Genomic DNA, 27,605 nt, shown 5'->3' with positions numbered 1-27,605 from the left:
GTGGCACGGACTGACCCAGCCCGGTCAGCCAAGTAGTGCTCCTACAGCTGTAAAAATACACACACAGACACATACAGCACGTGCATGCATGGATGAACACCTACACACACATCAGGGACTCACACTATACACTTCAAATTCACATAGATATCATTTTAATTGCTATACTTACAAAGGCATTGACTTCATTCATTCCTCAGCCCCCTTAACCTCAACTTTAACAGCATGTTTGACTTTTAACCTTTACCCCTAACCTTGTCCTTATTATAAACTTATCCCTAAACCCAAGCACTTAGATAAAATAGCTTTTAAAAGAACAGAAGACATGCAAACCGCCCCCCCCTCCTCTCTCTGGAAGTTTTTGATATCCATATTCTGCCAAGACGATCAATACACACTTACACAGAGCTGACCTGAGACTTTAGACTTGTACTTTACTCAGACTGAAGTCAAAAAAATGTGAAAATTAGACTTCATATTTTCTGCTCTGACTTACTTGAGACTTGACTGTTTGCGTATTCTTGGAAGATGTCGAAGCTAATGGTAGTTTAATTGTTATCACACCAAAGTCAGAAATAAAGAAATAAAACCACTCATCTCCTATATCTATATATATATATATATATATATATATATATATATATATATATATATATATGTGTGTGTCTTGGGGAAAACAAATAAAACAACTGAAAAACAAATAAAAATCTTAACAAAGTTCAAGAACAGTTTGCAATAGAAGGGGTGTTTACATGAGGGTGACACAGCCAGGAAAACTGGACCAAATGGAGCCACTTTGAGGTAGGCTAGCTGAAATTAGCAGAAAAGATCTCAAACAAGAACAAATTGACTACTGCAAAGACAAACTTAATACTAAAATGCAGCACGAAATTTCTCCTTGCAAACATGAAATTCACTGCAAACTCACAGAAAATATAAGTTTAAAGAGACTTGACTGTCAAAAGATTTGACTTGACTTGAGAATAAAGATGACAATTTTCAAGCCTCTAGCTCTGACTTGCTAAAATCCCCACTAAAGATAAAAAAATAAATCAATAAAATTAAAATATCAACATGCAGGTTAAACATGACCACAAAGTTTGATTATTAGTTTATCTATGAAAGAAATTGTTCAAAATTGTGGGAAGTATGCTTACTTACTTTCTATCAGAGATTTAGATGAGAACTTTAACCACCACCACTTTAATATCTGCACGGTAAACATGAAACTATAACCACCAGCCAGTTAGCTTAGCTTTGCATAGCTTAGTTTGGCATACACACTAGAAACATGAGGAAGCAGCTAGTGAGGCTCTGTCCACAGTCAACAAAATATGCTGACCAGTAGCTATAGATCTCAGTAATTAACATGTTACGTCTTGTTGTATAACCTTCCTGAAGTCTTGTCATTATCTTCTGGCGTCTGGCAACAAAAGAAGAATTCAAGGACTTAATGTTCGTGGCTGAGAAATTGTCTGGCACATAACCCCCAGTGACACTGCAATGGGTCATCATTAAAGTTCAGTTTTTTGTGGATTAAGCCAATGAGACATGTTAAATAGTGATCTTTCAAAGTGCTGTTAGGAAGATTTTGTTACCGTTGGACAAAGCCCAACTGTTTCCTGCTGTTTCTAGTCTCCATGTTAAGCTAAGCTAAAGGCTGCTGGTTGTAGCTTCATATTAACCTTTACAGACATTAGAGTGGTATTAATCTTCCTCTTGGCAAGAAAACAAACAAGTGCATTTCCCAAATTGTTAAACTATTCCTTTAGTTATCAGGGCTATGCTTTGAAGGGACTTGGTCTCAGCTTTAAAAAGAAAATCTATAGCAATTCACTGACCCCCACATTGTTGCCAGTATGTAAATGTATGGGGAAAAAGTGTAAGCGTCTGCCAAAATGAATGTAATGTAATGAAAATGTTCAAATGCAGTCTAGTTTTAGTTGTTTCCGTTCAGACATGTAAAAGACTTGCAACTGACTTGCATTTGTTTATGAAGGTTTGATGTAGCCTGACTTGGATTTCCCATTGAACTAAACTAGACTTGAACTAATTTTTACCGCTCTATGGTCACACACACTGAACACCACAAACACTGTTGCATTTTATATCCCCTTACATTGGACCATACACACTGTTACCAAAAATAGCATGTTCTGACACTCCTCTTCCTGTGCAGTAGTGCACTGGGGCACGGCGTAATGTCGACATGTAAATCACTGTAATGGATTGTAGATTGTACAGTTTCAATGCAGAGTAGATGACAGGCTGATGCATGAACATCAAACAACCCTCTACAATTGGATTACCCACTGATTTTTATATTGCTCCACCCGTCTGAGAGCTCTCAGTCACCCACACACGTACACATAAAAGTACACACACAGACCGCTGCGCTGTGTCATTACCATACTACTGTGACTCCATAAAATGGGTTGTAAATACAACCGGGCCTCCCAATTAGCGCTACTCACTTTCTCTCCTCTTTCATCTCCCCTTTACAAATCCCCATCTCCTTGATTCTTTCATCCTAATTTTTCTGTGCTTTCATTTTTTGTTTTTATTCTACCTTTCTTTCTTACCTATTTATATCTATCTTGTATTACCATTTATCCCTCTCTTTCCTCTACTGCCTTGCTCCCTCTTTTGTTCCTTTCTCTATACTACCAGTTTTTTTTTTATTGTATACTTCAGACAGTCTTAATACCACATCAGAGCAGGATTGGCACTTTTTAGTTTTAAAGTTTGGCTTAATTTTACTGTCTTTTATCGTTCTTTTAGTTCTTTTGATTTGGATTCCCAGCCCCATTTTATTCTTTTCAGTTACCTTTCTTAGTTTTTTTCTGTTCATCTCCCTTTTCTCTAGCTATCTTTTCATTCTCTCCAGGCTTGTAGTTTGCCTTTTTCTTTTATCATCTTCCCCAGTCTTCTACTCATCTATTTGTTTCTCTCCTTTCTTTTACTTCCAGTCCTCTCTTTTGTTTTCCCCTTTCCTGTCCTTCTCTGCACCCTATGTAATTTGCAGACTGCATAGGAGTAACAGTTGTTTTTAACTCTGAGTTTCTTGCGGCTGACCACAATGTTATATTTAGGCAAGAGCTGGAGTTAGGCCTGAAAATGACTGAGTTCACTAGCACTGACTACTCTCCCCACTTCACTGTGTGTGTGTGTGTGTGTGTGTGTGTGTGTCTGTGCATATTTGTGTTGGTCTGAGGCTTACCAACCCTATTCAACACTTGAAGCAGGTCCTGCTGAGAACAGGTTTCCTGCAGACAAACAGGGTGCGGCTTGTGTCTGTTGGTGTGTGTTTGTCATTTAGGTTTCCTCTCTGTATCATGGCACAACCGGATGGGAATGCACAGATGCGGTCTCTGTGTGCAATGACACATGCCCGCAGCATGTGATGACCAATTTGAGTCAACTGGCAGCTAATGTATGTGTGTCAAGTAAGACTAATATAGTTGTGGAAAAGTCCAGTTGGGATTTTAGCCATTTATATCATACTTGATGGGAAGGGACTCAAATCCAGTGTCTCTCTCTTTTACTAGCCATTCATTTTCTCAGAAAAGCACTTGAAATTGTATATTATTTTATAAAGGATGTTTATTTGAGATTTCAGTAAACTAAGTGACTGGATACTCCTTGGTGTCCTCTCTCTCCCTCTAGCACTTTCACTCCTTTAACTTTTTACTTTTCTTCAGTTTGGACTCTCTTTTTCTCTCAAGCTCTCTGTCTCAAATCAAATTCAGTTCAGCAGGATTTGCATAATGAGCATGACAGAAAGACATTTTTTATATCCGTCTGTCTCACTTTCTTTCTGTCTTTGTAGCACAGAGGCGTTCAGTGCTGAGCGTGGAGCGAGGGAGGGAGCCACCAAGGTGATGATCGTAGTGACAGATGGAGAGTCCCATGATGGGGAGGAGCTACCAGACGCTCTGGAGGAGTGCGAGAACAGAAACATCACGAGATACGCCATTGCTGTGAGTACATCTCATCAGGTCTTGACGGGCCATTTGGCTTTGAGGACCTGCTAGAGAGAGTTTTACTATCTCTTGGTGTTCAAAATGTTGATTCAGGAGTTCTTTTTACTCTCACTGGTAAAAATATTGTGAGAAACCCAGAAACAACTAACCTACATTATCCCTGACATTCCACACACATTGTGTGAAAGTGGTACCATTGACCATATACTGTACACCCTGAGGCAACCACACAATACCACCACCACTCCCCCAAAAATAACATCTCAAAATTACCAAATGAACCACTTGGGTCTACTAAAATAGCTAACTGGGAACAAAAACTCATCCTTTGCAGCCCCACCCGACCCCCTCTACACACTGAGTGGTGGTATGGTTTTAGAATCAGAGGAGAAGACGGACTCTGTGGCACGACTGGTTGCAGACCCATCCCTATCCCACAAGAGGAGCTTGGGAACCTTCAGACTCCACTGGAACCACAGAAGCGCAGAACATGAGCCAACACTGAGGAGGAGTGGCAAAGTGCCACCATAGAAATGTGTGTAGATGGTGAAGATCAGATATACCCAGTGATCTATGGATGGAGAAACACAGTTACAAGTCTGTGTTTGTGTTTGGATAGTTCTGTGCTGATGTTTGAATTATTATAATGTTTGGTTAGTTTGTGCTGTGCTGGAAATCTGTATGATCCTTCCTTAAGCATCGGTTCAACCAAATTTAAAGAAAACTTGCACTTACTTTTACTGGTATCGGACCTTGCAGATAGTTTTTGGTTTTTATTTGCCCTGGTTTGGAGATATATAACAGAGGTGAAAAAAAAGTTTGCTTATGGTGCCCAAAGTAATCATGGTAAAAATCAATGTAAACAAGACTAAGAGTGCACACCCTTACTTGTGGCTCTGTGAAGTTGTACTTAAGCACAGCATGCATTGAACTAAATGCTAAGATGCTCACATTAACATACTGAATGTATGTCATCCCTAGAGCCATGCCAAAAGTATGGCTAAAAACTAATCATCAGTACTGTCACTAATACTGTCCCTGTTACTCTTGATGGTTCACAGAACTCACAGTGAACAGTATTAACAAGGACTATTTCTTCAGGAAAAAGTAGTGCCAACAGAAACCGTTTTCCAGACAGAAAGAACACTGTTAATGTAAAATAAACTTTTTTTTTTTTCTTGTTTGTTTGTTTGTTTTGCTTTGAGGACAACAGATGAAATTATAGTCACCCCTAAAAGTGTGGCAGCAAAAATCTTAGAGACAAAAATCACAAGAGGAGAGTGAGAAAATGTTTTTTGTAATTTGGGTCAACTAACCCTTTAAAATACCACTAAAAAGGCGTGTTACTCTGAGGACTAAATACATCCAGTAGAAACACAAGGTTTGCAAACCTTAAACTGTTTGAAAATATGCTGCTATTTTCATATCAGTGTGGGCTAGTTAGAGTATAACTGCTCGAACTATCTGACATGTGCGCAACATAATGCTAGGTCAACAGAAGCTTGGTTTGAGAGAAGGAAGACAGACAGAGAGAGAAACTCATGGTATGGGTACAACAAAAATTGTATACACCGCCTTGAATGATAAAAGAAACTAACAAAAATGGATGATGAAAACAAGAGAGAATGAGGTGCTTTTTGTGGTCAAGTGTTTGCCCAAAAAGTCAAAGTGATGATAGCTAAGTGCTACTTGTAACAGCAGCCATGTTTTGATGTTGCTCTCTGGGCCGCTGCCCCTGTGTGTGTAGGTTGTTTGTGTGTGTGCATTGAAAATGGCTCACAAGGGAGGGCTGAGCTTTCAAAACAAGAGAATGGGCAAAGCAAACTGTTTTATACATCAGTGCAGGTCAGGGGCTAGAAATGTGTGTTTGTAGGGGAAGCAGTTAATGCAGAACCATGTAAAGGATGTATGGAAACTTGTATTTATTTATTCAAATACAATTTAAAACCTTTAAATCTGGAAAGGTGCTTTACATTTTAACAAGTCTTTCTCTTTTCTGTTTTCTTCTTTATTCTTCTCAGTTGGCAATCTGAGTGAAATTTCTCAGCCTCCATAAGATCTTAATGTATATATTTATATGTCGTCTCTCTTCACGTTACACCCTTCTCCATCCACTACCCTTTGAAAACAGAGGATATCCTTAGTTTGCTTGGCAGCTGGAGTCACGGGGAAGATTCTTAGGTTTGGTTTCTCTTATGAAATTTTCTCATTTGTACTTCTGGCATTAAGCCATAGTACACACTGCTGCTACAACATATCTTGTACATCGGTCATCTCTTCACCCCTGAGCTAGGCCTGTGCACCTCATTTACAAATCTCTGGTGGCTGCCATTTCCTCCTGTCTTATGTTTTCCAGTCAGTTTGTTGCCTTTAGGTATTGCTTAATTAGTGGTAAATTACGCAGGCAATGACACAGCTACGAAGTGTGTTTATTTTAATTTTAGAGAGTTAAATTTGCAGCTTCACGTTCTGGGGGTGGTGTTGGTCCTCCCTTCTCTTCCCTCAATCTACAGACTCTAAGGTATCTCTCTTTCTCTCTTCACGGTTCCTCTGAAACATGGGGAAATAATTGCTCTGCTACAAGCCAAAGTGTCTGTTTAGGCTCTGTTTTTCTCGATTTCACCACTTTCCCTCTGCTTCCAGCTTAATCCCTTGATGTTTCATTGAAATTCTGTTATCTGCTTATTCATTTACTCTATTTTCTTCTTTCCTTTTGTCCCACGCTGGGTTCCAGGTTCTGGGTCATTACATCCGCCGGCAACAGGACCCTGAGACATTCATTAATGAGATCAAGTATATCGCCAGCGACCCTGACGACAAATACTTTTTCAACGTGACCGATGAAGCCGCGCTCAATGACATCGTGGATGCCCTGGGAGACCGCATCTTCACTCTAGAAGGTGTGTGATACAGGGAAGGAGGCTTGGGATGAATGACAGATGCACTGTTTTAAAAAAGAATGAAAGAAAGAAAGCTGCAATGTCACAGTTATTTAAGTTACTCGTGATTAGGACCAAGGATCTCTGGTGTTGCAAACCACATGATATATCAGTAGGTCTAATTTCAAAATAATCCATCAAGTTTTATATATAGGTGTGTCACATGATGGCACGTACTGTAATTGTTGGTCACTATATATATATAGGAAACAAAACCTGGAAGTAATGTGGTAATGTCTGAGAAATAAGAGGGAAACTAAAGCACAAGAATGTGAGTCAGGAGACGTGGAAAGGGATCACTGTGAAAAGTGGAAGAGAGGGAAAAATGTGAAAAAAAAATAGACAGCAGTCCTGCAGAAAAAGCAAGAAGAGGAAAAGAAAGTAGAGGGAGTGTATGCCTATCACAATAGTTGCGGGAACATGAGAGGAATGTTGATGAAAGGTGATGCCTCCCTTAAATGTTTAAGGAAATCAGAGAGGAAAGGACAGGAGGAAAGGAAAGGGCGAGGCACGTCTGCCACCTGTGGTCTTCAAGGAGAGTTAGGGTGTTAATGATTCCACCTAGATCAGACGCTGAGAGGTAGAGGAAGGAAGGGAGGAGATGTGTAAAGAAACATGACGATGGAGAGCCCTTATTTGTTGTCTCTGTCCACCTGCAGGCACACTAGGCTACAACGAGAGCTCGTTCCACATGGAGATGTCTCAGATCGGCTTCTCCACACACAAACTGGATGTAAGTCCAGCCTATAGCTTTTCATCTGTGTGAGAAGTGAATGTGTTTCCGCTGTGTTTCTCATTCATGTTATGCTCTTTTCTTCAGGATGGCATTTTGTTTGGGATGGTTGGTGCCTATGATTGGGATGGTGGAGTGTTAAAGGAGGGGACCAATGGACGCATCGTGCCGCCCAGAGAGGCTTTTGAGAGCGAGTTTCCACTGGAGCTCAAAAATCATGCTGCTTATTTAGGTATGAACTAATGTGTTAGTGCATTACTATCACAGATTATTGTGTTGTTGTATGGAGTAATTTGAATAGTCTGCCCTTTAGGGTGGTGCATTCATGTGTTGTTGGGAAGCAACAACATGAGAGACTTGCCGGCTGCAGGGGTGAATTAACCTTAAAGTAGCCTGATAATCAGATTGAGTTGCCATTTTGTTTCACTTTATTTTATTATTTCACTTAGATTTAAATATTACAATATATATATTCTACTATTTTTCCCACTTCTCCTCATTCTATATGCATTACTTAGCAAATCAAAGATGTGGGTGGTGATTCAGACAACTGGAACCAGGCTAACCTGTAAGGGGGCTCCAGGGCAAAAATGAGCTTTGGGTCCCAATTCTAACACACTGCTCCCCATTGCCCACAAGTTAGTTAGATTGATTGAATGACAATGTATTTAAAAAAAATGTAAAAAGTGGGCCTAATATCAGCTGAAAATTACAAGTAGTAAAACTAAACTTTGACCACTGTCCCAAACTGTAGTTGATCAAATTACCACAAAATAACTGCCAAACAGTTAAACTGGGGCTTTCTAGGGCTCCCGAGTGTCGGGGGCTACAGTGATCCAGCTTTAGCTGTCCGCAAAACAGAAACTTCTGTTTTTTTGCAATTAGCTTCAAGATACACATGATCCTTTTCAAAACATCCTTGTTTGCATAATGTTTGTCTTTCAGTGTAATTTTCTGAAAACATAATTTGCGAATGCACTCCTGTTCTCCAGCCCACTCTCAAGTCACAAAATGTCAGAGCTTTCCACGTGCATGTAAACACACCACTCCAGAGGGATTTTTAAGTCAGAGACTACATTTTAGACTGCATGAAAACATAACATTATAAAAACATCGACAGAAAATAAAAACAACAAGATGTGATATATTAGATATATGAAGCAAGTTTCTTTGAAAATTATTTTATGCCATATTTGAGTGAAATGAAACGGTAAAAATGAAAGAAAAAATTGTAAAAATGGTCAAAAACAGCCAAAGATTGAGCAGCAGTGTATGATGATGTGTATGTGAACCTTCTTTCAGGTTACACGGTGTCATCTGTGATAGTTGGTGACTGGAGGAGGCTCAATGTAGCTGGGGCTCCTCGGTTCAAACACAAAGGCAAAGTCATCCTGTTTGAACTCAGTAATGAGGGAGATGTCAACATCGTACAGGCCCTCAACGGAGAACAGGTAAAGTTCTCCTATTTGGTCTCTCTTCATTCGTTTCAATCACTTTTTTTTGTTCATCTGTATTTTAGCAGAAAACAACAGGAATGTCATTTGTCAGAGATTAAAACAAGGACTCCACCTACTGGCAGTAAGCTGAAATAACATGTTTCTCTCTGTAGATTGGCTCTTACTATGGCAGTGAGGTGTGTGGGCTGGATATCGACAAGGATGGCATCACTGATGTCCTTCTTGTTGCTGCTCCAATGTACCTTGGCTCAGGAAACAAGGAGGCTGGTAGAGTGTACATCTACACGCTCAGTGGGGTAAGACAGCAGTGACACTGATCGCTCTTCTCTGTAAGGATAATTATGCAAATCACTATGAGAATCCACAAAATTGATCAAATTCTTATTAGGTTTCCATTACAATTTTCTCAAAAGACTGACAATAAAAACATCAATTTTTTTATCACCTGCAATGGATCCTGTTACCGCCAACTCCTCCACCTTTTCTTCCCTCCACTTTCTTGTCTTTCAGGAGGAGGTGTTTGTATCTAATGGTACTCTGAAGTCAGAGGAAAAGTCCCAGGATGCCAGGTTTGGTTATGCACTAGCAGCCGCTCCTGATCTCAACCATGATGGCTTCACCGACCTGCTGGTGGGAGCCCCGTTAGAGGATGAACACAGGGGGGCCATCTATGTCTACCATGGAGATGGTATTTACATCAACCACAGTTATAAACAGGTACTTGCCAGTTCCCTACAACTACAAACTCGCTGGTGCATTTCAGAAGTCAGTCAAACTAATTTCTGTTTTTCACTCTGCCTCTCCTGTCCTCACAGCGTATTCCGGGGTCATCGATTTCCCCCTCCCTGCAGTATTTTGGCCGCAGCGTGAGTGCTCGGTTGGACTTGGATGGAGATGAGCTAATAGACTTGGCAGTAGGAGCACAGGGCAGTGCTGTAATGCTCAGGTGGGTAGTCACAGAGGAGGAAAGGCACAGAAGGAAGGGAAAGTCCTTGCCAGTACAGATTTTATTTTCAGCTGCAAACACTGGGAGATAATGAATCCAGACAATACATTTAATGTACCACCTATAGCCCGCTAGCTTTCACTTTTAAAAGAATGAACAATACAAAAGAACAATATTTAATTTTATACGTAGATCTAAATCATCTATTGGCTAAATAAATACCCTCTAGCTAAAAAATTGGATTCTGTTTTTTCAATGACTGTCCCTCCTGTCCGCAGCTCTCGAAGCATAGTCCAGATCAATGTGAGTCTGTCCTTCCAGCCGCACTCCATCAACGTCATTCAGAAGACCTGCCAGAGGGGTGGCAGAGAATCAGCCTGTCTGAATGCCACTGCCTGCTTCACAGCTATCTCCCGCTCCCCTGGACCACACAGCAACAGCTTTGGTATAACCCTATATATTTTTTCATAAACCCAACATTAACAGGCTTGCACTGTCTAATCCTTATAACAAGAAATATAAGTGTTGTAAATTGGCCAGGCACACAACTCATTATTAAAACGGGAATTTTCCAGCACTCACCATCTGTCTCAATTACCTGCTCACTCCTCAGATCTTTGGTTGTCAGCGATGTTGGATGACAGGAAGTTGTCTGCACGGGCCCTGTTTGACGACAGCTCTCACAGACAAACCCAGCTGGCAGTCCAAGTTCAAACAGGACAAACTCTCTGCTACAAACTGCCCTTCCATGTCTATGTGAGTGTCTGTACACGCACCAGCCACATTAAAATACTTTCCATCTTTCATACACACGCATCAGGACAGACAGAGTGACACTTGTGACCCGTTGTTAACCCTAGCATTTGTTTCTGTCGACATAGGACACAGCAGATTACATCCGTCCAATCAGCTTCTCACTGCGGTTTAAGATCAACAACACTGAGAGTGGTCCGGTATTGGATGAAGGCTGGCCAACCACTGTCAAGAAATCTGTGAGTGGCACAATGGTGCCTGTTAGCATTACTAGATTTCTTATTGGATCCCATTCCCTTCCTCTTTTCTCCTCTAAACAAGCTAAGCTCTCAACTTGTACCTCTCTAGATCCCGTTCTTTAAAGACTGTGGTGAGGATGATGTGTGTACCACAGATCTGGTGCTGCAGGCTCATATGGACATCTCTGGGACAAGGTACAGATTTGAGAAATTCCTCTGTTTTCTATGTCTTCTCAGTTGTTAGGTTTCAGGGAGCTCTCATTGTGTTTCCTCCACAGACAGAAGCCTTATGTGATTCGCAGCCCTCGTAGGCGTCTGGCGGTGGAGGTGCAGCTCCAGAACAGACTGGAAAACGCCTACAACACCAGCCTGACGCTGCATTATTCACGCAACCTGCACTTCTCCAGCCTCAGCATTCGGGTAGACAACACTCACACACCGCTAACACATGCAGCACCACGTGTAACTGACCATATGCATTTATCTACGTGTTACCAAACACAACCTCTCTTTCTTCTTCTCTCGTTTATTGTAGGAAGATGCCCACTTTAAGATTGAGTGTACAGCGCTTGGCGCTAACAGCCACTCGTGTAATGTCAGCTATCCAGTATTTCGCTCCCAGTCAAAGGTACGTCCATGCCCAGGAAATAGCTCCATCACTCTCGCCTGAGCCCACTCATACTTCACTTACTCCAGGTGAAAAGTGTATCTCGAGCTGCCTGTTCCCCTCTTTGTTTGCAGGTTAACTTCATGTTGGAGTTTGAGTTCAGTTGCACATCTCTGCACAGTCGAGTCCAGATGAAGCTCAATGCTGCCAGGTAGCTCACTAAAACAGCAGGTTCTGGGTACTTCATGCACACAGTTTAGAGATTCTGAAGATTTCAATAAACATTGCCACAAGACAGTGATAATGTTTTGTCTTCTTTTAAAGGCCACACAGTTTATGTAACTATCTGGCTCTTTTACAGTGACAGTGTGGAGCGAGAGCATACTTTGGAGGACAACAGTGTTCACCTGCAGAGTTTTGTTCAGTATGAACCAGACCTGTTTGTTAGCAGGTACGTGTGCACAGCATTAAAATATTTGAGTTTCCCTTTGTTTTTATGTGTCTGAGTATTTACGTGCTTTTTTTTCCTTCTGTTTTCTGTGCAGTGAGTCTAATTTGAACCGATATGAGGTTCATCCCACTCGTACAGTGTCGGAGGCAATTGGACCAGAGTTCTACACACACCTCAGGGTATGTCTCACTTGCTAGTTGAAAAATTTTAATTCAACCCCTGGCTTCAGGTTTTTTGAAGCTACCATTAAAAAAAAAAAAAAAAACAAGACGAGGGAAAGTCAGAGCGTTATTTGTTTTTTGTTTGTAGCTCCAGAACCTCGGATGTTACTCTGTGAGTAATTTGGAGTTGAGGCTGCATCTTCCCTCTGTGGCTGCAGGAGACAGAGTCTTCATGACTGTCACTGAAGTCTTCTCATACAATGTGAGTAGTGCTTATGTGCTAGCGTTTGTATCTCTCTTTTAGATCGTATCTGACATATTTAAATTGCCCCATAGGCTACAGGAGTGAACTGCAGCGTACTGAGTGATCTGGCCCAACTGAAAGCCAGACAGAGAGATGTACGCCCCCTTCATCCCGAAGACATGATGCAGAATGACATACTGGTGAGGCCCCTGGCAGCACAGCAGCCACTGAACAGTGTGCAGCATCAGCATACATGTTAATATGCTTTTTTCTGTAATTATATCTGTATGTCTAGAATTGTAGCAGGTCATGGTGCACAGAGGTTGTGTGTGAAGTCCAGCAACTTCTGAGAGGGCAGGCTGCAGTCATTCGCGTCAGCCGCAGAGTCCATGATGACTTTTTCAGAAAGGTAAGATGAACACAGACACACAGATGTTCATTTCAGCCCAGTTCTTCTATCCTATGATACAAACACTGGTCATCACCACTGTGTCTCTTGCTGTAGGCCAAATATAAGTCAGTGAGGATAGTAGGTGCCTATCGCCTAGCAGCTCAGGAAACTATCCTTATCACTCTGGACACAGGAACACTCTGGAGGGAGGTAAGAAGACTATAGAGGGATTTTTACTGGCAGAATGAGAATAGCATTTAGTTTCTCTTATCTATCCCTTCATCTGTTTTCCTCTAGACTGTACTGGAAGTGCTAAAGGGCCGAGCTATTCCCATCTCGCTCTGGATTCTGATTGGCAGCATCGTTGGAGGTTTGCTGCTACTGGCCCTTATCATTTTCGTACTGTGGAAGGTATTTTCATGTTACATTTCACTTCAAATTTTGGTGACACTTTAGATTACAGCAAATTACAGTGTTATTATTCAGTTTATGTGGGGGATCATTAAATATTTCTCGGGTATCTATCCTGGGACCAACATTTAAGTACAGGAGAAAAAGACAAGAGGTCAGGGAATTAAGGTGTAACATAAAAATATTTAGAGAAATTAACTTTTACAATTTTTTTAAATAAAGAGTTCTTATTATCAATAAAGTGTTTAGCATGTACTGGGCAATTTAAAAGTACTAAAGTTATACAGGTAACCCCTAAATACAAATTTGTTACCCCCTTATTCCCTGTACTTCTTCCATTGTACCTATTGGCATGTACTTAGCGAGTATTTCATTGGTGCCGACTATAATCTAAATTTAATTTTATCCAAATTTATGTTAAAAAGAAAAACACCAGAATGTGTGACAGAATATCAATTATCTTTATCTCACTTCTTGTCAGATGGGGTTCTTCACACGCAAACACAGAGGAGAGGATGAGAACCATGAGGACTGAGCCCAACTTTTGCTGCTACGACAACAGTCATTTGCCATGACAACTACCACGTGAGCCGAGTCCACCTCCCACCAGACACACAGATAGTCCTGGGATTGGACTCACGACACAGATGCATCAGGGACGTTCAGGACCAAAATGAGCATCACGAGGGTCAAACAGAAATGCACTACCCACTAATTCAAGGGTCGGGAGCACTTGTGTAAATAATCTTTTTCTAATTTTAAGGAAAACCAAATTGTATTAAACCACAATACTTCTATTTAATATACAGACATCTTCATGGTTTTTACATTTCAAGCAATCACTTTGTCCTATGTTTCTGCTTTGTTTGTTTTTTAATGAAATTAAAAGTGTTAAAGTATTTTTGCTCTCAGTTTATTCATTTGCTGATGCAAGCAATAAAAACAAGCAAAAAGCAATCTGTTTAGATTTCATTCCACTCCTATAACTATTAAAAAAAACAACAAAAAAAATTCCTACTTGACAGCATTCACACACAAAAAGTAACAGCAGAATTTTCATAAGCACTATGGGTGAGTTGTAATGCTCATACATCTGACTCAACTGGCAGTGGAGTCAATGTAGGACTCTAGAAGAAAGATGGTTTCATCTACCTGGTTCTCTGCTGAATCTAACCTGGAAGGAAAAAAAGGAAAATAGTGAGAATAGTAACACCGCCAGACCAAAGAGGTGACCAACATCTGTATGGGAGGGAACTGTAGTTTTGTTTTGTGTTCATACTTGTTGATATGAAGCCGTAATGCCTCCAGCTGTTGCTTTTCGGGAGCAGTGATCATCTCCTCCACCTCTGTCAGCTGTTCAGGCTCGGCCCCGCTGGCCTGCAGAGATGCCAGGATGGCCTCGATTCGCTGGGATTTCTCGAGCAGACGCCTGTCAATCAAACATAAAAGCAATCAGCCCATTCCTCTGTTGCTCAGTGTGTGAGCCATACAACTTGTAAAACCTTTGCAAGCCACAGAATTTCACATGAAACACAGAAAACAAGAGGACAGAATTATTAATGAGACACTCACTTGCTCTCTTTGGTCTCAAACAGGCGTCTGTCTATGAGGTTGGCCACTGTCTGCACAGAGAAATGTACAACACAAACAAGAAATCATTAAAGGCGGAAACCTGAAAGAACAGAGCAGAATAACTTGTGTCCATTGTTTTACCTTGTAGCAGTTCTGCAGCAGCATTCTTGCAGTTGGGAGTTGGTTGACGGTGTAAAGATAAAAGGTACGAGAGGGAGCATAGTCAGGAGTCTTTGGGATTTCCTGAAGAATTAAAAAATATAACAGTTGTTCAGAGAGGATGTGTAGGTAGTTGCTTCTGCCTTTAATTTGATGACTCAGATCATCAAGCATCAGGCGGTCAGTGAAATAGCCAGATGGTCACATTTATTAAATTCTCCCTGCATTATTTTTCACAGAACAATCACTAATCAAAGATTAGGCTACGGTGTTTCATAAGTCTGGTTTTAAAAATATCTCATTCACTTAGTGCCTTCTTAAAGATGTGTGCCAAATAATTTTCAGAGCAGGTTTTTGGATCAGATATTTTTTGGATTACTCCTTCTCTCCAGGCAGTCACTCATGTTAATACACCAAGAAAATTGTCTTGAAGAGATTTGAAACTTGCCTCTCATATCTAAAGCCATCACAGTGATCAGTATTTTTATTTTTGCCAAAGTTACAAATCGTGTGTGGCAGCAGTTAAGAACGAGGACAGTTTTGGCATCTTTTCCATGTTGTGTTCAAGTTCATGTGGGAATGAAGGTTAAAAACCTTCATCAATCCAAAACCTATAGTACGCTTTGGAAACAATCCCAAAACGATCATCCTCTCTCATATCAAACTGCCGAATCAGAGTCTGAGTTGGGTAACAGCTTAGTAAGAACAATTAAATGCAAAGAGGGAACTGTGAAAGCATCTTCACATGGCAAGCACGTACCTGTAGCTGGACCAGGTTCTGTGAAAGCAGCGTGTAGAGCATGTCTTTAGCCTCCTTGGCTGGAATCATGGCAAAATCTTCCACCTGCTTCTGCTCCAGATGACGTTTCCTTAGCAACAGGCGGAAAATGCGTGCTGACCGGGAGCCGAATCTGATGACAGATTAAAAGTGAAGAAATTAAAGAGTTTTTGATGGAGTAATCACATGTATACACAATTAAAACACACACACACACACACGCGCACACACGCACGCACGCACGCACGCACGCACGCACGCACGCACGCACGCACGCACGCACGCACACACACACACACACTTACCTCTCCTGAACTACAGACTCAAGTGTGGCTCGTGCCAGATTGGCTAGTGCTCTGTGCAGATCTGAGAGATGAGCTAAGGAAAGCATCCACACCATGTGTTTCATGAATTAAATGGTACAAACCAGTGTGACGACTCTTGAAAACGTGCTTAAATAAAAAGGATACTGACAACATACATCCCTCCTCCACTTTCACCAGCCTTCCCCACAAACTCCATCTGGGAAATGAAAAGGACAAATGGATCTAAAAGAATTTCTTGTGGAAAAAAAATGAAGAATTAAAAATGTAACGTGCCTTGCTGGGGGTCATACCGGGTCATCCACCAGCAGTGTGAGGTACTGGTCTAAGATGGGTCTGGGGATGTTGTAGCTGCTTGGGAGCGACCTGAAGATCTCGTTGGCCGAGAGGGGCTTTGTGCAGCTGGCTGTGGGCGAGGTCGTCACCTCACTCATCCTCAGCATTGTCCTCACTATCTCACTGCTGGTCTGAGTTGTAAAAGCGAAAAGAGTTAGAAAGATGATAAATCGTTGTATTGACAAACAATCATAACAGTAATTTAACCTTGCATAGAAAAGAGGCAAGCTTGGTATTTAGATATAGCTGTATTGACCACGACATTTTCTCTACTGTTTTAAAACTAAACTGATCGTTGAAACATCTGTTCTTCTTTCCACATTATATACCTCATCAATAAAATTCTGTTCTGATGTTAATAAATCTTAAATTGTGCATGTGTTCATGGTATTATGCTAACTACTTCTTAAAGGCAGGTGAACATAGGTCAAACTTTTAAAAGTAGTTCTTAAAAATTTACTTCAAGCCTCCATGTGTAAACCTGACCTGGTCCAGTTTGTTGGCTACGGCACTGATGATGGCCTGGTCTCTGAAGTGGAGGTGGAACCTCTCAAAATTCACCTGCCAGTAGATCCCCTCATCACCATGTGTCTGAACAAAAGGGATATGCAATGTTTAAGACACAAGAGAGGGGAAAGACAATGAGGAGAATTAAAAAAAAAAAAAAAAAGGAGAGCAAATGTGTTAACTTAAGGTCAAAACACTCACCTCTGGATCTAACTTAGCCTTCTTTGCATTCCTTTGGTCCTCTCCATCCTCACTGGAGAGTTGGCGTTTGCCTCGCCCAATGAGAGTCACATGTGGTACCTTGTAGCAGTCGGGGAAGCTCTCTGGAGTGGGCAGAGTGGTGCTAACAGGGGCAGCAGGAGTAGCGGGGGTAGCAGGGGTCGCTGGAGTAGCAGGAGTAGTGCTGTCTGTTGTTCCTGCTCCCGCTGGTGGAGGGCAGCGCTGAAGAAAATGAGTCTCCACCAGTTTGGAGAACGCAGAAGACACTTCACTGTAATCCATGCTGCGTCCCTCTACAACGACAGGAAACACAGAGAAAAGAAAAACAGTGTGAAACGACTTTCCATTATTACATTCTAGACAAATCCCATGTAAAACCACCAATTCATCGTATTTAACACTGCAACTTAGTGGTGAAACCAGTACAAAAATGCGTTTTAACTACAGTTGCTAGCTCTAAGTAAACTCCAATTCTAAAGATTTCATGGGAAAAATGCTACAAAAATTGTTTCAGTTTTTACATATTCAAATTTCAAAATTCAAAATCACTCCTAACATGGGTGATTTGGAAGACCTTTGTTCTAGATTTTAAAATTTGAAGGAAACTGCATTTTTGCAAACTTGTTTTGTTGATTGACAGGTGTCATGGCCTATTGCAATCATCCATGGCGGTTGTCAATTACTTGTTCTGCCTCATTCCCACTCAGACTTTCCAGCCTTTTGACCAAATTTGGATTTTCTGGCTCGAGTAACTATCATGAGTGGTAAACCCAAATTCAGGCTTCAAAACGTTCCATCAGAAAACTCTTGTTGACATCCATGTTTTTCTACAGTCTTCGGTGGATACAGACGCCGAGATACTGACCCTCCATGTTCTGTGTGAGGCGGTCGGCGACTGTCTTCACAATGGTGCTCATGTTCATGTGACCTCTCTGCAGTAACTCCTCGGTGATTAGCTCTCCGGTGTCACCGTACAGGGTTTTGGCGGTGTAGATGTAACGTGGGTAACGCAGAATTCTCAGAATCCGATTACAGCTGCTCTGATACTCTGTGGGACTGCCAGGTCCTTTACGACCTGAGCTGAACACACAGGCCCCATGCTGCACGAGCACACACAGAGACTTCTTTACCTGCATTGAGACAGAAAAAGGCCGGGGTTAAGGTTTTTTCCATCATGACTCTCTTTACAAGCACACAAAACCAGATCGCTAATCAAATTAAGGCAGAAAATGCATTTGTATATTGGACATAATGTATTCCTATTTATTGTGCTACTCATATTGCGCCAATAATCCCATTAAAACAACACTTTTGTCAGTAATCATATTTTCCTGTACTAAAAGAATCTGACTTCTACCTTAGCTAAGGCAATACACGACCATGTATACAGGTCTCTGGAGCAGTAACTGACCGGTCATGTAAAAAGATATCCCGTTTTGCATGCGAACGGATGTTTCAAAGAACAACTACTGCTGCAGAATAATCAGGTAACTACAGTGCCTGTAAATATACTGCATATAACATGTAGAATGGGTTCACCAACATAACCTCAAAGGTTGAACTGCTAAACAGTGTATATAATACTATATATAAAATGTACAATAATATCTCCGTGGTGTGAGGTAAAGATGGTAAAAGCCTAGAGATAGGAGTTGTACCAGGTCCAATGAGATGCCAGTCTCATGAATGATGGTTCTTAAGTTCTGTGCTCCACTTCTGAGCAGGTGTGTTCCCACTTTCTCCACCACTTCACCAAAGTGCTCCCGCAGCAGGAGACCACACAGACGCACCTCCTGGGCAGTCATCTTGCAAACAGACAAAAAGACAAACACACAGGAACACACAACTGATTAAAGGGCTCATGTCTAGGCTCACTTCAAGTTTTCAAACCTACATTAAGCGTCTGTATCAACACAACAATCAATATAACATTGCCTATGTGCTTTTAATATGCAGTTTATTCTGTTGGCTCAGGTTGACCTTTTTCTGACACCGGAATTTAATAAAGCTCCATTTAAAAGCATCGTTAGGACCGGAGAGCTTAAAAAGAAAGAGATGCCTTTTACACCATTTGTAAAATGTATTTATTTTTATTATGTTGGAGGAGGGCTACCGTTGCTGTTTGAAAAAAAAGTGGTTACTATGTTCATATATTTAAAAATGTGAAATAATCTTGCCCTCTGCTGTTTTGATTTTGACATTTCTTTTGTTAAAATTTATGGAAGTGCAATACAGAGTCACTGGAGTACTCCTTTACAGCATCGGCCATGGTTAAGAGACTTGTTCGGGCTAAGAAACTTGAACCGCACTGCCAGAGACTGGAACTGCCTGGTGCCCAGCGAGATATGCAGCACAACGCAAAGGTTTTAAGCCGAGGTTTTGGCAACTTCTCCAAGATGCTTGGAACAAGCTACGTGACATGTACCTCGAAAAACTGAGCACAAGTATACCTAGGAGAACTGGAGCTTTTTTAAAGGCAAAAAGTAATTTTAGGGTTTTTTTTAATGCATTTTTTTTAATGAAGTTACTATTCATGGCACTATTTCAGAAAGCGCTGTCACTTTACTTTTAGTACCTAAAACCTTTGCACAGCACCGAGTGTAAAAGAACATTGTTGAGAAACGTGATCTTGGCGGTGTAGTTATGTAAATGTCAGTGCTTGTCATACATGAAATGACAGTATAAACAGAAGGCTACACACAATAGAATTTTTACCGTCGCTTATCAACAAATGAACAGACAGGCCAAACGTTTTGCACACTAGCTAACGGCTAATACAACTGGACGAAACGTCCGTAACGTCTGCTGCATAGCTTTTTTTTTTTTTTTTTTTAAACCAACCTTTCTGGACGGAGGCAATCCTCGTTTTTAAGCATCCCACAGACTGAAGCCTGCACACATGTGCCTTCTCGTTGTCAATACACGAACACTTCCGCTCCCCGGCTCCTATCGCTCGGGTTTGCCCGACAGAGGCGCGGTGCATGCCGGGCTGGAGGCGGACAGCTGTCCTCTGTTTGTGGAGGACCGACGTCAGTGTTTGTGCTGGTCTGGGGAAGATGGCGGAGGCTGCGGCTGTTCCCCCGCATCGGTTTTTCTGTCACTGTTGTAAAGGAGAAGTAAACCCCAAACTCCCGGTAAGGCAGACATTTTACTTTCTTTATCTATCACACTGTCTTTTATAATACGTGCGGTTGACAAGTCAGCCTTTGCCCGAAATACCGTTTGTGTCGCTTGGTTGCTACAGCTAAACACTAGCTAGCCTGTTAGCAGTTAGCGGCGTTTGTTGTTGTTAACTCACTAAATAAACTCGTGACATTTGCAGATGTCTTAGTAAAAAATCAGACATCAAAGCAAATATCGACAGATTTTATTAGATTACATGTTTAAGACAGTTGTGTCAGAACACCGGACACTTGACATCAGCTAGTGGTTTTTGTGTTTTGCACAAAACAACACAAACAGCTGAGTGAAAGAAGGTCTGTGTTACTACCATGTCCTTTTATTCTACATATAACTGGTATTATCAGTTGTTTGATATTGGGCTATTTTCGTTTTCAGATTTTGTTTTTGGCAAAGCTCACTCTTGACAAGAGAAGTTCGGGGATTTTCAGGAAGATAATTATGTTTAGTTTCAGTTTTCAAGTCAAAAGTGTTAGTAATATAATGTTAAGACGCGGACATGACCTATATCTTCCCAGATTTTTATTAAATCCTGGATGCTTTAAATTCATTTCTACATCCTAGACAGTTGTGAGAGTTTACTATTTCCAATCACTTGCCAGTTTATGAGTCAAACCTAGTTAAAGCTAATTTAGTCTAACACAACAGCCCTGCAGTAAATCCTAGCTTCATAGTGTGGGTTTCTTGAAACTGTCTTAGAGAGGTGTTGATTCAACCATGTGGTCATTTTGTAGGCTTTTGTTTGTGTGATGTTCATTTGTATTGCGTTATACTGACTAGAGCTGAAATTATTAAAAGATTAATCAATTGTGAGAAAATTAATCAGCTACAATTTTGATAATTTATTAATTTTTTAAGATTAAATGTAAGAATTTTTTTCCATTTCCACCATTTCAAGTGTGAGGATTTGCTGGTTTTCACGATTTGCTGGATTTGCTGGTAAACTTAATATCTTTGGGTTTTAGTCTGATGGTCAGACAAAACGAGCAATCTGAAGACGTCATCTTGTATTTTAGGAGATTGCGATGAGCACTTTTGATTTTTTTTCATTATTATATCAACCAAATGATTTATCCATTAAATGATTAAATGATGGGCAGATTAACCAAAAAGGAAAATAAATGTTAGTTGTTGCCCAAATACTGAGAGGTTATATATTTAGTCTACAATGACTGATATAAATGTGGTAGACAAAATATACCTAATAAATTGGCCACTGCGTGTATATTGCATTGTGTATGTGGCTGGCAGTCATTGTGTACTTAAATCTACCACCAGATTATCTTGTCGTCAGACTGAATCTTTATTTTTATGGTATGGTTGAGGGTAATTCCTGCCTGCCCTGTCACTGACCTTAAACTGGCCTGCTTGTCTCACGCACACTCAGTCCTGTGGCATGTCTTCACTGAGCCAACTGAGTTTATCACCTCACACTACTTAAGTATTTCCCAAGGACCATCTCTTAGTTATGTATCCATTTATACAACAGATAGGATAACCTGTGAGCAAATGACACACAACTGACATGAGCTGGTTTTTCTTACTGCAGAACTTCTCAACCATTTTTCTTTGTGACTCTGGCTTTAGATCCTCGAAGTTTTGTAAAGTGGTATAATGGAAGGTTTTGAATTGTCATTTGAGTTTCAGAAAAGTAATAATATGTATTGTGTTTTCAAAAGCATTCTGTCAGCTCCAAATAGAATAAAATACAAATATATGATATAATATGAGAGGTTGAAATTGTTGTGATCAATTTTTTTCCTTTACCATATAAAACAAAAGTATCAATCTAATCTCTCATAACCCTGTCTGTATATTAAATGATATATATATATATATATATATATATATATATATATATATATATATATATATATATATATATATATATATATAGTGAGCGGTCAATATATGATCCAGCTGTATCTGTGTGGCAGGAGTTATTTTCCTAATTCCGTTGAGGAAGTTTCTAAAACACTGCACACTTTAGGTGTGGTTGGCAGACCAGCTCTACCTCCTGGGTTACATTCATAAAACACGGGCCATCATACAAATCTGATATTATTCTCTCAAAGACAAAATGACAAATTGTTCTTTTGTTGACAAAGACAGTCAGCAAACTGTCTTAACAACAATTTAATTATTTTCTTCTAGGGCTGGGTGATAGAATAAGAATATTTTCCAGATATCAGTATGTCACAATATGGCAAATGCAGTGTATGGATTATACTTATAAAAAACTTATGCTTAATGTAACAAAACTTTTCATATGTCTCAAACAAAAACCTCAACTTTGTATTTTAGTGTTCTTGTAATTTATTCATATGGATGACAAAGTCATAACATAATCATAATAAGGTAACACATCACCACAAAATGATTTTACTAAATTAGAGCCGTTATTATTCTATTTTATCAGCCTATAATTGAATGACAGAAAGTTAATCTGCAAGTACTTTTTAATCTACAGTTTATTGTTTAAGTCATTTCTAAAGCAGAAATGCCAAATGTTTTTTTGGTACCCTTTCTCCAGTGTGAGAATTTGCTGTTTTTCACTTCTTAATGTCATTGTCGGGTTTTGGACAGTTTGTCATACAAAACAAGACATTTGAATACGTCACCTTGGGTTCAAGGAAATTTGAATATGCATTTTTCCTAAGTTGTGTTACTCAGTCTTTGTTGTGACTCCTTCCAGGAGTACATCTGTCCAAGATGTGATTCAGGGTTCATAGAGGAAGTAACAGAAGACTCCAGGTAAGAGACTTATTATTCTACTTATCTACTGTACATCAGGTCTATGGACGACATGAGATCTTAAGGCCTGTTAGTGTTAGTGTGGAACAAAAGCAGACTGCTGGACTGTTAGATGTTTTCTTGAGCTTATTTGCAAGAGCCGACATGTTGAAGTTGCTGTTGAAGTTTGTAGGCTCACCTCGCAGCTTTGTTCCAGGCTAACACTAAACTTGAACATGTGTATAGGATTCAGCGCGCGTTGGTAATAATGTGTCTTTTGTCCCCTTGTGCGCTGTTTCCCTCAGTCTCCTAGAGGGTGGTGCTAACGGGATAGATGACACAGCCACACAGTTTGCAGAGGTACAACCTGATCAGAGGGATTTTGGCAGAAACAGGGTGGGGGAGGGGCAAAGGGGATTGACTGCAATCATTTTATGTATTTTGATTGACTTAGTCTTTTTTCTGTCCCTGCCTTCTTCTTCTTTTACCTTTCTTTTTGGCCCCTGTCCTTGTTTTTTTATTGCTTTCTCTAATTTCCCATTGTGCTGCCTGCTTTCCCATCCTTAATCCCACTTGTCTGAAAATCTATCTTTCTTCAAACCTCTACCGGTTTCCTCCCCTGTCATATCCCAACATCCCCGTAGCTATGGCACCTGTTGTTACTGGAGCGGCCATTTACAACAGACAGTGACACCCCAGACTCAGAACCCCGGCTTCCTGGAGGACGCCTGGGAGGTCTCAGTGACCTGGGGGGGTTGGGAGGGGGACCAATTGGGGGGTCAGTCCCAGCAGGCCTAGGTGGACCTATGGGGGGTCTGCTAGGAGCTGGGGAGCACTGGGGACCAGGCCGCCCCCCTCGCCTGCACAGCCAGAGGAGATACCGGTCCAGAGGCAGCAGCAGGCCAGACCGCTCGCCTGCTGTGGAGGGGTGAGTAACTGTCTTCCCTCTTCCTCACCATCCTTGGCTCTCTTCTCCGCCATACATACTCCCACTTATAATAATGTCAGTGCTATTACTGCTTTACAACCCTAACTGTTCTTATTTTTGGTGATGAAATTAACTTTGTTTTTTTTCTCGTTTTCTGTGTGCTAGGATTGTGCAACAGTTTCTTGCTGGTCTCTTTGCCAATTCTGGAGTCCCTGGCTCACCTCCGCTCTCGTGGTAAGATGACATGACACTAGCATTACAGTGTTAGTGCTAGTGTCACAGTGTTAGTGCTACTTCTATCAACTTGAGTCATCTGTATGTTTTTCAGGACGGGGATGCTGCACTCGAACCCAGGGGATTATGCCTGGGGACAGGGAGGGTTAGACGCCGTGATAACACAGGTAAACTAAACTTAATGTAACTCCTTACCAACTTTGTTTCACTTTTTAATTTCTCTTCGGTTAACAAGTGTTTTTGTATGTGTGTAGTTACTAGGTCAGCTGGAAAACACAGGACCTCCTCCAGCAGAGAAAGAAAAGATTTCTTCTCTCCCAACTGTCAATATATCTCAGGAACAAGCAGGTCAGACACTTTTGTTTTCGTAATTTTTTTTTTTAAAATATCTGTGCATGCGTTTTTTTTCATGCATCCTTCACTACAAATTTCAATATTTCTTGTGGCTGGAGCTACACAATTGGCTAAGTACACACCTCGAGCTATTGGTAAAACTATTACTAAGTCTGTGTGTAAGTTCTTAATAATGAGTGGCTAGTTTTAAAGTAGTAATTGGGTTGCACCATTAAAAGCTGTCTTACCTATTAAAGCTGTTTTTGCTGTATGCTTTCTATTCACAAAGCAGTCAACGATGTCAAGAAAAGAGTCACTGCAGCATAATGAGCTCTAACATAACTTCCAAAAATAATAGTTTCAAGGGGCCAAGCAATAAACTCATCTGCCAGTCTAATTCCACATTTGTCATTATGTAAATAGATGCTTATTTGTTTAGAAGTTTGTGCAGCATTCAGGTACAGCATGAACCATATATGCTGTAGCAGCCTGCCAAGAGAAGCCTCTGAAAGTGTGTCTGTTTGGGGCGAAATGCCCATTAACCTTGAGAGTATCAACAGTTTGTTCCACAAATTACTTTGAGATGACGTCTTTTTGCTCGCTGGTCTTTCACCTCCTTAGTTTTTCATATTTTTTTTTCCAAGTCCTCTTTTGGATCTGTTCTTCTTCACTTCCTCTTCTGTGTATGCTATCCTTATTTACCACTGAGCTGTAACTGCGGGGTTAGTTATGCAGCCTAGCTTTTGCAGGCCTGTTGATAGCTGACTTATTTGGATAAATTAAAGTCTGTGTGCTTTTTTCAGGCTTTTATATCAGTGTTTTTAGTCATTAGTCAGACCATCCTCAGTACCCTTATATGGTCTTTAATCCCTCTTAAGAAATGTAGTGATCTACATTCAGGTTTTGGTTCTAATGATTTGATGGATGTCTCCTCAAGAAAGTGACTGACGATTACCACTAGAAATCACAAGAGTATCAATATAAAGTGAATGATGAAAAAAACATACAAGCGTGACTTTCTTTTCACCTTTAGACTGCTGTATGGAATGTCCGGTGTGTAAAGAGGACTTCGCAGTTGGAGAGCCCGTCAGACAGCTACCTTGTAACCACTTCTTCCATTCAGACTGTATAGTACCATGGCTGGAAATGGTGAGTCACAACATGGAAGGCAGAACTTAATGCAATAAACTCATGAGCTAGATCCTTAATGATATGTAGTGGTGCACAGTATATGAGATAATTACAGTGCTCATGACAATATTAACCTAAAGGAAATTTAAACACATGCTTGGTTTACCTGGTAACCTGCAAATAAACATTAGTGTAAATTTTAAGGGCGAGGCTGGCAATATTCTCACTTTTCATACGTCACTCAAACTGAAGTAAACAGTGCATTTGTTGGAGACTATTTTCAGTTGCAGATTCATTTAGTGCCCTACTGAGTATTTACAGCAGCAGGGCCATGCACTGTTTGTGGGATTAACTCAAAATAAACATTTCTTTTGTTTATGGTAATGAAGGAACATGTCGCCCAGTGCAGCAGTGTGGCTCATTGATGTGTTCATAATAGTTTTTGGACAACAATGGTGAACTGTGACATAGAGGAACACGCTGTGTCAGGTTTTGGCTACATAGGAAAAACTTGTTAGTTAGTTGGATTAATCCATGGTTGGTTTTGGTCCTCTCATGAGATTTGTCGACACATAAAATACGTAGAATATTGCCAGCCTTACACAAAGAATAGCCTCTGTTAAAGGAATGTCTAATAGATTAGACGTGTTCAGATTAAGTTAAATCAACAATACATTGTTTAATACTAAATGCAGCATTAGTTTTCCCATGAAAACTTGCTCCACTCCGCCGAGGTTTATTTGACTGACCAGACAGGAAGATCATGCAACCAAATTATCATGGAAAATAGGAGCCCACTTGTTAAAACTCTTGTGAGAAAACTGCCCAACGCTAATGTTATGTACATTCTGTTCTGTGGCCACACAGCATGATACATGTCCAGTGTGTAGGAAGAGTTTGAACGGAGAAGACAGCAGCAGCCAGGCCCCATCAGAGTCCCCCTCTCTCTCCATGGACCCTCGCACACAAGAGAGATGGTCCTTCTGAGACACCCACCTGTCTCATCCCTCGGTTCTCCCCGCCTACATCCAGCAACACAGAGAAGACAAAAACGCTTCTCACTTTCCTCTGTTCATCTCTGTTGCAGTCATAATCATCTCAGTCTGATTTTTTTGGTATTTTTATTTTCTATTTCAATGCCTGTCTCCACAACCATGTACACAGATACCCGAACAGACGTTTTAACAGTCAGTTGAGATCTGCTAGATCTCTCTTTTTGCTCAATAACAAACCAGCCTAAATTGATGATGATGATCAAGCCCATGTCTTCTCAGCTTCCACTTCTCAAGCAAACTCCTTTTCCATCTTTCTTGAAATGCACTGCTGCAATACACTCTTGTGGGGAAATGCCAGACTTTATATCATATACCATTCCCTCTTTACTCACCCAACGATTCGCTGAAACCTGCAACTGAGCCCTGTATGGTATATGGGAATACATTAGCAGTTACTCTCACTTTTGGCATCTACAGAGCCTGGACCAAACAACATGAACACCTATAGCCCTGCAATAAATGTTATGTTTAGGAAAAGTATAATGTTCAATTTTTGTTGAGATTTTGCCAGGAAGATGTTGATTGAACTGTGGTTATTTATTCTGGTGGTATTTTATTGCATTGCATTGCATTATAAGGGTGTTAATGTTATTGTGTCCATCCTCTGTAGTGCTGCTATCCAATAAAGAACACGAGAGTATTTTATAGGAATCATGTTGAGTGGCTGCTGTGTAATGGCAACAAATGGTGGTTTTGACATCAGATGAAAGCAAGGGATTTCTCACACCTTTTGGGACTCATCTACAACTGAAAAAAACAAAATGTTGTACCAATAAGGGAATGAAATATTAAAAAAAAAAAA

At 40.6% G+C, this 27,605-nt stretch overlaps 3 protein-coding genes and 1 long non-coding RNA gene across 4 annotated transcripts in view; 2 read left to right on the top strand and 2 right to left on the bottom strand.

Annotated features, from left to right (window-relative positions):
- itga10 (integrin, alpha 10) overlaps window positions 1-14,002 on the top strand; it is a 27,200-nt gene extending 13,198 nt beyond the window's left edge. The window contains exons 8-30 of the mRNA XM_040116866.1: window positions 3,830-3,980; window positions 6,718-6,883; window positions 7,582-7,655; window positions 7,743-7,887; window positions 8,958-9,106; window positions 9,265-9,408; window positions 9,623-9,829; window positions 9,928-10,058; window positions 10,337-10,503; window positions 10,672-10,814; window positions 10,940-11,050; window positions 11,160-11,245; window positions 11,329-11,470; window positions 11,586-11,678; window positions 11,792-11,868; window positions 12,019-12,108; window positions 12,203-12,287; window positions 12,418-12,531; window positions 12,606-12,713; window positions 12,809-12,922; window positions 13,019-13,114; window positions 13,202-13,315; window positions 13,797-14,002. Coding sequence (XP_039972800.1) covers window positions 3,830-3,980; window positions 6,718-6,883; window positions 7,582-7,655; window positions 7,743-7,887; window positions 8,958-9,106; window positions 9,265-9,408; window positions 9,623-9,829; window positions 9,928-10,058; window positions 10,337-10,503; window positions 10,672-10,814; window positions 10,940-11,050; window positions 11,160-11,245; window positions 11,329-11,470; window positions 11,586-11,678; window positions 11,792-11,868; window positions 12,019-12,108; window positions 12,203-12,287; window positions 12,418-12,531; window positions 12,606-12,713; window positions 12,809-12,922; window positions 13,019-13,114; window positions 13,202-13,315; window positions 13,797-13,850 — 2,761 coding nt within the window. The 3' untranslated portion in view covers window positions 13,851-14,002. The remainder of the gene's footprint in view (window positions 1-3,829; window positions 3,981-6,717; window positions 6,884-7,581; window positions 7,656-7,742; window positions 7,888-8,957; window positions 9,107-9,264; window positions 9,409-9,622; window positions 9,830-9,927; window positions 10,059-10,336; window positions 10,504-10,671; window positions 10,815-10,939; window positions 11,051-11,159; window positions 11,246-11,328; window positions 11,471-11,585; window positions 11,679-11,791; window positions 11,869-12,018; window positions 12,109-12,202; window positions 12,288-12,417; window positions 12,532-12,605; window positions 12,714-12,808; window positions 12,923-13,018; window positions 13,115-13,201; window positions 13,316-13,796) is intronic.
- On the bottom strand, window positions 9,068-12,337 carry LOC120783718. The gene is made up of 3 exons (XR_005706369.1): window positions 9,558-12,337; window positions 9,277-9,439; window positions 9,068-9,163 (listed from the first exon to the last, which is right to left on the bottom strand). It is a non-coding gene; the product is annotated as an uncharacterized LOC120783718 (long non-coding RNA).
- Window positions 13,999-20,182, bottom strand: polr3c (polymerase (RNA) III (DNA directed) polypeptide C). The gene is made up of 13 exons (XM_040116868.1): window positions 20,051-20,182; window positions 18,868-19,014; window positions 18,075-18,339; window positions 17,192-17,502; window positions 16,970-17,074; window positions 16,441-16,614; window positions 16,295-16,346; window positions 16,130-16,190; window positions 15,807-15,957; window positions 15,029-15,130; window positions 14,888-14,937; window positions 14,595-14,744; window positions 13,999-14,489 (listed from the first exon to the last, which is right to left on the bottom strand). The coding sequence occupies exons 2-13, from the start codon at window positions 19,012-19,014 to the stop codon at window positions 14,414-14,416; spliced, it is 1,644 nt and encodes a 547-aa protein (XP_039972802.1). The 5' UTR covers window positions 20,051-20,182; the 3' UTR covers window positions 13,999-14,413.
- rnf115a (ring finger protein 115a) lies at window positions 20,121-27,605 on the top strand. The gene is made up of 9 exons (XM_040116871.1): window positions 20,121-20,343; window positions 23,085-23,143; window positions 23,428-23,482; window positions 23,767-24,050; window positions 24,216-24,284; window positions 24,379-24,451; window positions 24,539-24,632; window positions 25,651-25,766; window positions 26,616-27,605. Exons 1-9 carry the CDS (start codon window positions 20,191-20,193, stop codon window positions 26,733-26,735), a joined length of 1,023 nt encoding a protein of 340 aa, XP_039972805.1. The 5' UTR covers window positions 20,121-20,190; the 3' UTR covers window positions 26,736-27,605.

This window comes from Xiphias gladius, chromosome 22 (assembly GCF_016859285.1).
Source record: "Xiphias gladius isolate SHS-SW01 ecotype Sanya breed wild chromosome 22, ASM1685928v1, whole genome shotgun sequence".
Taxonomy (NCBI): domain Eukaryota; kingdom Metazoa; phylum Chordata; class Actinopteri; order Istiophoriformes; family Xiphiidae; genus Xiphias; species Xiphias gladius.
The sequence above is the reverse complement of the archived record's forward strand: the minus strand, read 5'-3'. Positions and strand labels throughout refer to the sequence as shown.